Source organism: Scardinius erythrophthalmus (assembly GCF_964197995.2).
Source record: "Scardinius erythrophthalmus genome assembly, chromosome: 17".
Lineage (NCBI taxonomy): Eukaryota > Metazoa > Chordata > Actinopteri > Cypriniformes > Leuciscidae > Scardinius > Scardinius erythrophthalmus.
The window spans coordinates 6,396,021-6,410,631 of NC_138237.1; the positions used below are offsets into that span (position 1 = coordinate 6,396,021).

At 37.5% G+C, this 14,611-nt stretch overlaps 2 protein-coding genes across 2 annotated transcripts in view; one reads left to right on the forward strand and one right to left on the reverse strand.

Annotated features, from left to right (window-relative positions):
- shc3 (SHC (Src homology 2 domain containing) transforming protein 3) overlaps positions 1-3,371 on the forward strand; it is a 34,262-nt gene extending 30,891 nt beyond the window's left edge. Inside the window, exon 15 of the mRNA XM_081390907.1 lies at positions 2,301-3,371. Within this exon, the coding sequence (XP_081247033.1) occupies positions 2,301-2,429 (129 nt within the window). The 3' untranslated portion in view covers positions 2,430-3,371. The remainder of the gene's footprint in view (positions 1-2,300) is intronic.
- A 1,467-nt stretch (positions 3,372-4,838) lies between these two features.
- On the reverse strand, positions 4,839-10,922 carry s1pr3b (sphingosine-1-phosphate receptor 3b). Its single transcript, XM_081390911.1, has 2 exons — positions 10,767-10,922; positions 4,839-9,113 (listed from the first exon to the last, which is right to left on the reverse strand). The coding sequence occupies exon 2, from the start codon at positions 8,966-8,968 to the stop codon at positions 7,943-7,945; it is 1,026 nt and encodes a 341-aa protein (XP_081247037.1). The 5' UTR covers positions 8,969-9,113; positions 10,767-10,922; the 3' UTR covers positions 4,839-7,942.
- Positions 10,923-14,611: the final 3,689 nt, after the last annotated feature.

Below are 14,611 nucleotides of genomic sequence, written 5' to 3' on the forward strand. Positions count from 1 at the left end.
TGTGTGTTTAAGAAATGAAAAGCTACACACTACATCAGTTAGGGGGGGGCAGTGTGTTTAATGTAGGACAATGCAAGCAGTGTTACATATATACTTGTGATTAGTCTATTAATGGCTTAAATGAAGGACTACCAGTAGACTAGGAAAATCTTTGGTCGGATGCAGCTCTACTGTTCAACTATAGTTATTTTGACTAATTCCATAAAGCCTGTACAGGGCTCCAGACTAACTTTTTTTATTAGGAGCGCTGTAGCCCCTGACTTAAAATTTTAGGAGCGCAAGCAGAAAATTTAGGGGCACACCTTCACATTTTCCCCATAAATAACTATTACAGACAAATGCTTTGATAATAAATAGATTAAGCGTACAGAAATTATGGTGCAGTTTTATTTTAAGATCACAGGGCTCCAGACTAACATCTGAGGGCCGCGGCTCTAAGTTCTACAGAAAGTATTTGGTAGCACTGTGGGATGACAAAGCACTGAGCTTAATTTGAGGTGTATAGATAAAGTTAAATTTAATTATTATCCTTCATAATGTCTTAATATTATTTCAAAAGCAAAATGAGTGACAAAATAGATATTAGGGAGTGAAAATAGCCAATAAGCACCCTCAGCAGCTGTTTACAATGGTAATTTAGTCTTCTTTTTTTTAAAAAAAATAAGTGTGAGTTTTCCTACTTCTTGAAACTTTCAGTTTTATAAATAGAGACAATCTTTAAAGGATGAACAAAAATGTTTTGGTCGACACATAAAAAAAATATATATATATTTTAATAGGATATAGTTTTGAAGTGCTGTAAAAAGATGTGTAGGCTACTTTCATAACCACAGTATACCATAGTTATAGTTATGTCTGGTTCAGAATACGCAATTTTTTTGTCTGTTACTATAGTCAATGTATCAGATTACACGATTTCGAGTCTCGACTCCTAAAAATCTTGTCATGTCCTGGACAAGAAACATTGTCAGACTACACATTGCTTTACGACCAGTCATCTCGAGCCGTCTCACACACATATTCACTCGCACATGTACACACGCACGCACACACTCTCTCACTCTCTCTCGCTCGCTCACTCACTCACTCACTTGCGCGCGCGCGCGAACACACACACACACACTCATTCACTCGGAACCCTTCATGGAGGACCGTTAAAAAAAATAATTGTTGTGATGTCGTAAACAAAGCATCGCAGACGCGACGTCGGTTGTCGCCCACTATGAACGAGATGAAATTTACTGGTCGCACATGTGCGACTGGATGTAAAATTTAGTCGCACACTCTCAAATTTTGGTCGCAAAATGCGACCATTTGGTCGCAGTCTGGAGCCCTGCTGTAAAAGATGTTACTAAAGTGTCATTTTATCCATGAGAATGAGTTGAAAAATTGATATATTTAGTATCTCTTAAAAAGAACAAGGCTGCTCTGAGCATTGATGTTATAAATATCACATATGAAAGCAGTGGGTTCTAACGTCTCTAGAGACCCAGAGAAAATGCTTCTATTTTGGGTTCGTTTGTAGTTCAATCAAACACTGCGGTTCAGTGTACAACATTTGGAGTAAAAAGTTGAACATGAATTTAAGAAGTAAATGAGTCACATGATCGATTTAATCAGTCACATAATCAGAAATACTGCAGTGTATCTTTACTTTTCTAAATCCTAAAACATTTAAACTTCAGGTTTTAATGACAGAAATCTCATATTTCCTCAGGATAAATTCTCTTCTGCTCACCAAGGCTGCATTTATTTGATCAAAAACACTGTAAAAATGTGAAATATTATTACAATTTAAAATAGCTGTGATTATATTTTAAAACGTAATTTTCAAAGCTGAATTTTCAGCATCATTACTCCAGTCTTCAGTGTCACATGATCCTTCAGAAATCATTCTGATATGATTATATGTAATATCAATGTTGAGAACAGTTGTGCTGTGGAATATTTTTGTGCAAACCGTGATACATTTTTTTTTCTTTTTTTTTCATTTATTTATAAACTTTTTCAAAGCATTAACAGAAAGTTTCATACAATTTAAGTTATAGCTTTTCCCCCCTTTATAACCCTTTCCACCAAAATAATTAACCATGTGATACATTTTTAAGGATTCTTTCATAAGTTTAAAAAAACAGCAATATTTTTCTAACATTATAAAATGTCTTTACTGTCACTTTTGATCAATTGAATGAATAAAAGTATTAATTTCTCTACGTTTATACAGTAGTGAACATGCAAGCGTCTCTAACTTCAACTTAACTTTGTCTTTAACTTTCAAATCAAATTTCTGTCTCCCCAAGGTTCGGACGAAAGATCACATATTCGAGAGCATAAGCCACCTGATTGGCCATCACCGTGACAACAACCTGCCAATCGTGTCGGCAGGAAGCGAACTGTGTTTGAAGCAGCCGGTCGACAGAAAACAGTGACGACGCCTGAAAACACGTGGAGTTTTACGAAAACAAACTTTCCGTCGGTGAACACGTCGACGGCTGTCGAACTGCTTGACTGTGACGACGGAGGACAGCGTTTTTAGAGAACGAAAGAGGAATCGACCCCGATTTATAGAACTGATACAGTTATTTTATTGCGCTGGTTGAGAATCTATATTTTTGAAGAAGACGCTGATGGATTTCGTTGTAAAGTTGGAAGTTTGGAACTCGTATCTCCAAGAGGGGATGAGAGGAAAACCAGATAAAGAAAAAGTATTTTAGAATAAAAAAAAAAAGTTTTAGTTTTGTCTATCAAGCACAACCGGATTTTAATGTTCGTTGGTAAGAGATAGAAGGAAAACAAATATTTGAGAAAACGAAAAACAGGAAAAAACGAAAAAAAAACAAAAGCTGTTTCTATTGACCTATTTTAGGAGTTCGTCCTTTACTGCAGCTAGTGTGCCAGATCCTTTGGTAGCTTCTATCCAATCACTGTTGATTATGCTTTTCAGAGGGAAGATGACGTGAATGTGTTTGCTTTAACAGAAACCACACTCCGACATGCTGCACGTACACACACCACGACCAAAACACACACATACACACACACACGGCTTTAAAGTACCTACATTTTTGTATGACGTTGAAACCTGTGGCACTCGCATGACTTAACTTAACTGTACTTGTGCTGATTGTTGGTAGCATCCAGAGCCCCAGCGGAGGTGCTTTTGTGTATGCTCACAATGTTAAATATTTATGCTTCCCAGTATTCATTGAGCTTAGCTCCTTCTTTAAACGTGTCAGAGGTGTGTAGTCGCTCGGTTCGGGGCTTACTTTATACCTTGGATGTTTCTATCAGTTAGGACTTTCATGGTTTGACTGTGGGCTTCACAAACAGACAAATTGGTATGATTATTTTCAATTAAACGGTTCTAAGTGAATAGCACAATCTACTCTTTTTGGTCTGATGTGGTTTTGCACAGTCTAATTACTGGATGAACTGGAATATTACTGGATTTTTCACTGTTTTAGACACACGCTTTAAAAAAAACAAGTCATGTTTATTACACCGTAAACGTTTAGTTTTGTCTTTTAAATCCACATTTCGGATGAATGAAATTTGCATCTGATACTATTACTAATTAGAAATTAGCAGCAAGATAATATTATCATGCATAAAGGTGCATCTCATAAAAATGTCAAGATCAAAATCATCACGAAATTATATTTTTGGCAGAAAATTAAGCTTAATGTCAAAAAAGCTTTTTTATTTTCTTCTTTTTTGGCGAAATGAAATGCGACCTATCTTTGTGAGATTCACCCTTAAATTCACTTCAATTGTATAGGTTTTGTAGCCTAGAATCACTGATGTGAAGACCTGTGTGCACTTTCATATATGCTCAACTGTGGATCTTTTTTCTTTCTCGAAATAGGCCATTTTAATATGATTGTTGTTATTGTTTGCATCACTTTAAATATTGTCACTCTCACACAAACACAACACATGATATTTATGTAATGACATTTGTCACAATAAACTCTGGAAATATTGATTTGGAGGCACAGGATGAAAAAAAAAATATATATATATATCATATATTTAGTTTTAAATCATTTTATTTTACATTTAAATTGTTTACATGTAATTTAATTATTTTTAAATATTAAAATGAGAAAATAATCTCATATATATTTAGTTTTAAATTCATTTTATTTTACATTTATTTTCAATTATTTACATTTAATTGAATTATTTTAATTAAATAATCTCTCATCTGTGTGTGTGTGATATAATTTTTAATTATTTTACATTTATTTTAAATATTACAATGAGAAAGAAATCTCATACTTCATAGTTTCACTGCAAATTTACAGCACAAAATAAAATCATTACTTTTACATGTGCATATTTTTGTTGATTAATATTATATCACCTTCTATTTTGCGAGTCAAAGTTGCGTTATTCCGGTCAAAACTAAGGTGCAGCTCGTGATAAATCAACAGGTTTAGACAAGAAAGACTAGTTCAGCTTAAACTGCTTCATGACACCAACTCTAAATCTTTAAACGCTGTTTTTAAATGACACTTCTGAAGAAACGAGAAATGATTCTGAACACAACGTGCACTCACAGATTCCTAGTCTGCGAAATGACCTAAGGATTTTTCCAGAGGTGTCGACTTTCCCCATTTAAACTGCCAAATCCCAGCAGATTTTCACTGAGTCTGTTTCACGTGTTTATCGAAATGCCTAATGTTAGGGAAAGATGTTCTGTTACATTTTACACATTAAACTGACTCCAACTAAACAGTGCTGGTTTTACTGTTTTTATAATGCTGCAACAAACTAGACTGCTCCGAGTTATTCATTATAGAATTTCAAAATTGATTGGCAAAAAAAGTTCTGTTAAGGAAAACGTGCCTTTTATTAACACTCTCATGCGTTTCTCTTTAAAGCTCATCTGTGTTCTCTGATCTCATTCCCCTTCAGCTCTGATGATCACAGGTGACAAAACTCAACGTACGAAAGCCCAAACTGTGTTTACAGAAATAACCTTTGCTTGTATGACTTATTCCTATTCTTTATGATTGGTGGCAATAAAACAATCAATGTGTGTTACTCTTTGCTTACTCGACTGAATCTCACAGAACCTGGAAAGAATCATAGTTCAAATTCAAGAGAAATAATAATAAACAAGAAATTATGTTTTACATCGAGGAAATGTATCCTATTTTTAGGAGCATTGTTGAGATAATACTTTAATGAGCATAAAAAATTGATGTGAATGTAATCGAAGACTGTAAATCGTGGTAGTATTTGTTTTTTATGCTGATTTCAATTCTTATATATACATGTACTGATGCTTTGTGTACTTTAGTATGCACTAATGTTTTAAAGTGCACTTAAAAACTAAATATAAACGCGTGCTATGCACTAATGCTGTAGTGAGATATGGAGTTAATCTTGTGCTGCTTGTGTGTGTCCAGCAGATGGCACAAGTCAAGTATCATCATCATACTTACTCACACCCACAAACTTGGAAGGCATGCTTTACCATAAACAGCTGCATTGGTTTAAGACATTACGCTTTTAATCTGAAAATAACTTTACAGCAGCCCACATTTACTCCATACAGACAGATCTCGTATGAATGTTCTTTTTAGTCCTTTGGTAAAAGTTTAGATATGTTACAATTAAGTTATATCAACAACCTATATACAAGACTAAAGTGTAAAACATGCTAGTATACAATATAAATATATTGTACAATATAGTATATAGCACAATATAAATAGTCAATCTTTATATAATTGTCAAATTAGTTTGATATGTCCCATCTAAGAACTGAGAGCTTATCGGTTAGAATCATAAGGTTGGGATGTAAAACGAAAGCATCTTGTTGTGTTATACACTATCATTAGTTCATTAGAACTGCTTTCCACTCGCTGACTTTGGGTCAATATGCACTTAACATGTGCTGATGCTTTATTGTGCACTTTAGTATGCATCTGTTTTAAAGTGCACTTGAAAAGTGCATACTAAAGTTGTATATCATACACTAATGTATTTTAGTATGAGTGCTTTAGCTTTTTGTTAAGACTAGGTATGTTGATTTTTGTGTGCCGTGTGTATTCAGTTTTCACGTGATGTCACACCTGGAGGGCAGAATAAGGCTTTCCTCACTGCACACCTGATCAGGTATGAAGTATGAAGACAGTGATATTAAAAGACCAAACTCAGTATACACTTTACTGATGATGCATACAGGTGAACAGATGAATCCAGAATATGAATGCAATACATTTTCCCATACAAGACCATTATAATGAACATGCTTATTGTGGCTTAAAGTCCCCATGAATCTTTTTTTTTTGGAATATTGCTGTATTGATGATAAATGATTCATCCATACACATCATTATTTTTTAGCATTATTCATTTGCCTAATCAGAATCACTTCCCATCTTGCAGTGCCATCTCTTCTCTGATGACGAGGGCCCTGCATTTGTTTCACTCGGATACATACGTCACAGTAGGAAAGAAAACCCGCAACTTCCATTTCATGCAGACTTGAATAGTGTGATAATAAATACCAGTATCAAGCAATATCAAGAAGCATAACAAGGTTTGTCCAGCTGAAATAACTGGAAGCGGATGACACCGGAAGCCTAGCACATTCAAGCTACAAATTGTCAATGATGTGTATAATGAATTTGATCTGTTATATCACTGTCTTGGTGCATTATGTCACGTTAAGCGTTTTTTAAGGGCCAGATTTACTAACAGCTTGCGCCAGCGCAAACACTACTGTCAGGATTTACTAAATTCATGCAGTGAAAAAATTAACGCTGAAAATGCATGGACAGGATTATATTTGCGGCTTAGCTTATTGCATATGCATTTGTAGGAGTTTGCTTTTCAGACGCAAAATTTATGGGAGGAGTATTTAAATGAGTCACGCAAGGTGGTTTACTAAAGTTTGCGCTTGTCAATTTACTGGTATTTGCGCTATTATTTACGACCAATAAAAGCGTGTCATAAACCAGGCGCTCGTTTGCGCTGCTCTTGGTAGATTGCGTTGGTCATTATGGAAATGACCGTTTGCAGGCAGTTTGATTGACAGGCGATCTGACCAATCATAATCCGCCATCCGACGAATCCGCCATTTTTGTCTGACAAATCAGATTCAGTCAGTAGAGTTGGAGGATTTGAACTTGAAAACCGGAATGTACTGACGTCTTTCACGGTTAAAACAACACTACTTATGTTCATTCATGTTTATTTGATGCTATAAATTAACTAGAAGGAAGAGGTGATCGGTTCACGAGCAGCTTTAAGAGGCTCTACAGCGATCTGTCAGACACATTAAAGAGCCACAAAACGGTATTTATTGTTTAAATTTCTTTAAAAAATGACCAAATTTGAAAGTTGAGACTTTGTTTCATATTAGAAGTAACCTGGTCTTGTCAGCACGTTCAGTGTCCTCTTTGCTCCGCGATGTTTCACTGCGTGCGTGAGAGCCGCGTGGCTTGTCGGACATTGCAACAAACAGTAACTAAAGGGGGCGGGTCTTTGCGAACGGTCAAATTGCGCTCTCACGCTAATTTGCCCTGTTTAGTAAATCTGGCCATACATGCTTTAATTAGAATGTCCTGTTGTTTTTAGGGATACGTATATGGATTGCAAGTGCCCATAACTTCACATATCTTTGTGAAATAAATAGGTAACACTTTATGTCCTTTTTACATATGTTGCAAGTACTTACCATAGTAATTACGTATGCATAATTACATGCAACTAACACTCAACCAAACCCTAACCATAACCGTAACTCTATAATAAGTACATGTAGTTAATTAATATTACTCAGCACTTAAATATATAATTACACTGAACAATGACACCTTAAAATAAAGTGTAACCAATAAATATTTAAAACACATGTAAATTTGACAGGCCTGTGCTGCCGCATTTGCCCTCCAGGTCTCCGCAACAGTCACGTGACTGAAAACTATGATTTGGCGTCTGGGTTTTCTTGTTCAGCCGCCCGTGGGCAGTTGGAGCTGGATTTGCTCCTGCTAGGGTCCGTGTTCTGCTTACACCCCACGATGCCGTCCCGCACCAAACACCCGCATACGACCTTGTAAAACGCCCTTCGCATTTCCCTGCTGGCCAGCGTGTAGATGACGGGATTCATGGCGGAGTTCAAGACGGCCAGGGCAATGAACCAATCGGCTTTGAGCAGAACCGGGCACCTTCTGGACCCGCAGGCCACGTCGACGAGGAGGAGCACGAAGATGGGCGTCCAGCAGGCGATGAAGACGCCCACCACGATGCTGACGGTGCGCAGGAGGGCCATGGAGCGCGCACAGTTGCTGTGTTTGGTCACTTTACGGCTGCTGCTCTTCACGAGGATGTAAATGCGGGCGTAGAGGACGGAGACGGCCAGCAGGAGAGAGATGAAGATGGTGATGCAGAACGCCACGTAGTTCTTGCTGTAGAGAGGTAAGATGGTGGAGCACTGAGGAAGATTATTCAGACAGTTCCAGCCCAAAATGGGCAGAGCTCCCAGTGTGATGGCGATCAACCAACACGTGCCTATTAGCAGAAACACACGGTACTTTTTGTTCGCATCATAAGGCCTCATTTTTATCATAGTGAGATGCCGCTCGATCGCAATCGCCAACAGGCTGAAGATAGAAGCACCTAGAGCTACAAACATACTTCCTTCACGAACAAACCACTCGGCCGGAGACAAGTGTAACGTCCGCTGTCCTGACATCAACAAGTTTACTATGTAGACAACACCGGCCAGTAAGTCACATAACGCCAGGTTGGCAATAAAAAAGTACATCCGGTTGTGAAATTTGTGGTTTTTCCAAACTGCCACCAGGACTATTATGTTCTCCAAGACGATGAAGCTGCAAATGACCAAAAACACCACCGTTTTGGGGTCCATTTGGGCCCCTTGGGTTTCATTGCGATTGTCTAGTTTCCCAGTGTAATTGTAATGCAGGAAAATGTGTTGATTAATCATTGCAGCGCCTCCAGCTGATGAGGATGATCATGAAAATGAAGCCGCTCTGTGTTCGGACAGGTAAGACGGGTCACGGCTGGGTGTTGGTGAGTGTGTTTACTGCGTTCTTCACCCCTGTGCTGTCCTGTCGGTGGCACACATCTGCCTGTGGAGTGAACCAGATGTGCTTTAAACTCAGCTTGAACTCAAAATGACTCTGGTCTTAAAGGGATAGTTCACCCCAAAAATTAAAACATTGTCATCACTCACCCTCAAGTCGTTAAACCCCTTTAAAACACAAATGAAGATCTTTTGGATGAAATCTGAGAGCTTTCTGTCCCTCCATTGACAGCTGCGCAACCACCACTTATACACTTCAAAAAGTTCATAAAGAGACCGTAAAACTAATCCATATGATTCGAGTGGTTTAGTCCAAATTTTCTGAAGAGACTCGACTGATGATGAACAGATTGAATTTAGGATTAGTTTTGCAATCTCTTAATGAACTTTTTGAAGCGTCAAAGTGTTAGTTGTGTAGCTGTCAATGGAGGAGCAGAAAGCTCTCAGATGTCATTGAAATATCTTCATTTGTCTCCCTGTAATATGAATTATTCCTTGTAGGCTCATTTTATCGATCTCTCTTATATTTCAAGAGCATCCCTTTCATGACTCATGGATCTGCTCTTCATTTTGTTTCACTCACATATGTTTCATGAAAACCACAAGGCTAGAATATCTGAAATGTTTCCATGATGCTTAAAGTCCATGATGGCAATAAAGAATTAAGATGACTATCAAGCATACATTAATATTGTAGCTGTACAAAAAGTATGGTGGTTCTACTCAGATATACTGTATATATGCTAAATGATTATAGAAATGTACCACCGCCTTACTTCAATGTACTACCGTTCAAGTTTGGACTGTATTTTTTAATGTTTTTGAAAGAAGTCTCTTCTGCTCACCAAAGCTGCAGTTATTTGATCAAAAAAACGATAAAAACAGTAATATTGTGAAATATTATTACAATTTAAAATAACTTTTCTATTGTAGTATATTTTATTAGGGCGAAATAGAAATCATTCTAATATGATAATTTGTGCTCAAATCAAACATTTCTTATTATCAATATGCTGCTGCTGCTGCTGCATATTTTTGTGGAACCGTGATACTTTTTTCAGGATTCTTTGATAAATAGAAAGTTCAAAAGAACAGCAATAATTTTATATATTTTGTAAAAAAAAAAAAAAAATCTCTTTACTGTCACTCTTGATGTGTTATTTTTTTAAATAGAAGTATTCATTTCTTCTTACTGACCCCAAACTTTTGAACGGTATCATATTTCAAATACAACAATGACACTACCCTTGTAGAAAGTCCATCTTTAACTCATAGTCGCTTCTTGGAACATAAAGTAGGCTAGTTGGTTTACTGGTCATTAGCTGGTGCTGTTATATGGTGTGTGGTTCACCAGCTATCATGAGCACATCAACCATCATAAGCGGAATTTTCCAACAGGCTACTTTTTATTATTGTAATACAGCCTAACATGTATTGCATGCAAATATAACATTTAATATCATAATATGATCCAGGATCAATCGATAACGATAACTTTGTGTCGTTTGCACTGAGCTCGTCGTGGTGCGCATGATCATTGCAGATTGAATAATAATAATATGAGAGTTTTTAAAAGCTAATATTCAGCATAACAAAATACATTCCCAAAAAGTTGTTTAAATATATAAAAGTCTTTTAGAGATGCACCAGACAAGTAGTTTGAGACGAGTTTGATCCTGTCTTTGAGTAGCCTACTCACCATCAGATATCACCAACCGCAGAGTTTCTTCACTGAGACCCATCCGTGTCTTGTTTTGTTATATTTCCATCTTTAATCATCATGTTCTGTTATGCAGAAGTTCAGAGCTCAGTAAAGTGACTGTGCGCGTGCACGTCGAGATCACTGACTGCGCGTAATGGAAGAAAGTCCTTTATCACAACCGCATGTATGCTGCGCTCTTCCTGCGGTGTGTGTGTGTGAGACAGACAGTCCAGCCCATGACACACACACACACACCTCCACACCCTCCAAAGAGGAGAGCCTTTCTGATATAGGAAACAAGATATATTCTTCTAGTATTCTAGCATTTCCTCTTAAAAAAAAAAAAAAAAAAAAAAACTTTCACTGCTGAAGGAGGGAATAAACAAATAGGCATATCTCTAAAATAATTAAGTTTCATTTTATTTATTTTTGCTTAATTTGCTTAGGCTATACTTTCAAAACTGTCTCGTCCCGCTAGCTGGACACTTGGCGCTCTTTTTATTATCACCTTTTTTTTTTTTTTTTTCATGTAACATTTTAGTAATCATCATAAATTATGTATCATTCGAAAGTTTATGAACTCAAAAAAACTCGTCCTGTGAAAACCAATTTTAAATTGGTTGCGTTAATATGGAAATAGTGGCCTATACTCTAAATTATTTTGAGTGGAATCCTCCCCTTAGTGGGCGGTGTCAGGTTTCATATTACAACATTTATTTGAACTATTTTTATAATCAAAACCTTTTCTGTTCTTGACAAAACACTCTTCATCGGAAGCATCTGAATGCCAAGGTTCCATATTTTGTGATAGAAGTGATATTTGATACAGAAATGTATTAATTTGTAATGCATTTAAAATAATTCAATGAAATGTGGGTGACACCCAGTGACTATTTTTTGTTCAGCGCCTAAACAAAATTTGTGATATTAACTTCAAACTTGGAACACAACTTGGTTAGACATGTATCTTTAATACAAATAAAATAAAAATTGAATTAAAAACATTCATTAAATTGATGGTGTTTTCACACCAAGAAAGTCCGCTAGTTCTTCACTTTCACACTGCCCTTTTTGCAAGTGAACCAAAATTTGTAAACAAAACCACATGTGTGAAAAGGTCATCCATTCACTAGTCTCGCGTAGCCAGACCTTCAGACTGACGGCTGAAGGTCTGGAATTCATAGCAGCTTTCTTTGGCCAAGGCCCGCCCATAAGGCCGTTTGACCGACATGTCAAACAACCAATTACAGTTCGTTTCGTTCAGCGTCACGTTTCGGGGCGTGGAAATGTCCCCACAACAACAGACCGGCGTGCAACAAGTCAGTCAGCATAGAAAATCAAAGAAGGAGAAGAAAACAAGCAGTAAGTCATTGATCTGTTCGTGCACGTATACTTTTGAGAATCCTACGTTTAGCTGATCTTGATAAATGCTCATTGTCACTCATGTAAACACAACAGTTTTTCTTCCGCAATCACACGTCTGCGCTTTGTTTCCCGGCTGACCGAAAATAAGCGCAACACTCGCACCCCCCGGAAATCCGATAAAATTCAACCAATCAGATGACGACTTCGACATTCCTGAAGTGTTTCCAGTTAAGTGTACCATATGCATCAGACGTTTAGCCAACGTTCCGTGGGCGTGACGTCTGAGGCTGAGACTATCCATTCACTGGACAGAAATTCTCAAGCAGGGAAAAGCAGGAAGTTCAAAAACAGGCTAATCATGGAGGTCTTTCATAGTGCAATTTTTATTCTTTTACTGATTTGGTGTTATCAACTACTAACACAATATGAAGAAACTTATGAGCATCATATGATGCAATGTCTTTATACGATGTTGTAATTAGGATTTTGTGAAGACAAAGATGTGCTGCAAAACGGTTGCGGTGGAGAGAGCATGCTCCTAACTGATGATACAGTTAAAGGAACACTCCACCGTTTTTTGAAATAGGGCTTATTCACTTTCTTTCCTACATTTAGATAGGTGGGCAAATGCATTTGTGTCTCAGTGCATGCATTGTTTTAGTTTGCAGGGTCGGCGTTAGCTTAGCTTTGCTGCATCACTATTTGTACTTGTTGTGAATACGCAGACCACAAGAAGTAATTAGGTGGGGTTTTTTATTTTTTATATCACTTTTACTCAGGACATGCTAGCTGGCAACAAAGGATTCCATTCATTATGCTAAGCTAAGCTAGCGCCGACCCTGACAAACTAAAACAATGCAGACAAAAATGCATTTGCCCACCTATCTAAATGTAGGAAAGAAAGTGAATAAGCCCTATTTCAAAAAACGGTGGAGTGTTCCTTTAAAACATTATTAAAAACAAGTGAACAGTCAGTAATAAAATAAGAACAAATACACAAATTACAAGCAGAGATGAATACTAAATATCAAAGTTACAAAGTCTAACAGTAGTATTCAGGTACAGAAATGAATAATTAAGCTTAAATGTAAAATAACACTACTTGTTCACTGTGGAAATTAAACACAGTTTCATCTTTGTTAAAGCTGTATTTTGTTGTTTTATTAACATTAATGACAGACAACAGCAGGAATATTAGGTGTCTGCTGTCATTTTAAGACCGAATTCACCGAAAAAACTGACAAACATCGGGTTTCTTTCGCAACTGTTCACTTATGACATAACTGAGAGAATACTTCCCGAGACGGGTATTTTAACATAGGCTAATTTTGTGTGCATGTGTCTGTTTAAGGGCAAGGAAACGCAGAAGAGGAATCAGCGAGTCAAATCTCTCTCTCTCTCTCTCTCTCTCTCTCTCTCTCTCTCTCTCTCTCTCTCTCTCTCTCTCTCTCTCTCTCTCTCTCTCTCTCTGCGTGGCACGCTTCGGGTGGAGGCCTATAGCGATCGCTGTATAACGATCAAGGAACTCACTTTGCGGGTAAGGTTTTGAAAGCGTGCATGAAAACCTTGGCTGTAAAACAAAAGTTTCACATCCCCTATTGGCCTCAATCTAGTGGTATAATGTCAAATCTCAGAACAAATAGATTAAAATGGCTTTGCATGCGAAATTGAGTGAATACCTGCCAACAGTTCTCATGTCTATGAGAGCCACTCCAAATCGCACTACAGGGCTGTCGCCTTTTGAAATTTGCATGGGACGTCCCATGTCATTACCGTACAACGCACCGTTGTGACGAGCATGTCCTACTGGTCCTTTAAAGGACACTTTACAAGAGTATTTGAAATTGATGATGAGTTCTTTGAAAAATACTCATTTCACTGCTCTAAGTGCTCAAAACGCAAAAGATTTGACAAGCGCTGCTTTTAATTTACGGGTTCAGAACCCCGTACAAGTGGGGGATCAGGTTCTAATTGAGAAAATTGGGATTTTTGGGCCCATAGCCACTCGATATGCCGGCCCTCATCCAGTGTTGTTGACAACTCCAACCTCTGTACTTGTTGAAATCGAGCCAGGTGTGACTCGATGGATACATGTGACTCAAACTTGTTTATTCTCCTGCTTGCTCTATACTAACCTTCCTGATTTTTCTTAAAAACCACAGGTGAAGTAAAGAAACAGAGTTTTCTTCTTTGTATTCTTCTTTCTTTTCTTTGTATCTCTTGGTTTGTAGGTCGCAGCGGAGATGAGGAACACCTGATTAAAATTAGGAGGTGGAGATATAAGGGTTTCGGTTCCGTGCATGAGGGTCAGCGTACGGGGAAGTGACACCATCCACGGCTGGCCTCTTGTTTCCTCGCTATAGCGGAATCTAGCGTCTGTCTGCATTTTGAGTCATTCAAATGGCATAAAGTTTATTACTGCGCTTTGTGAAGCCCCTAGAACCTCATTCATTATATCAATCTATTGTTTTGATTTT

Excerpts from the sequence above, each read along its gene's own strand:
- s1pr3b (XM_081390911.1), bottom strand. The coding sequence starts at position 8,968 with ATGATTAATCAACACATTTTCCTGCATTACAATTACACTGGGAAACTA.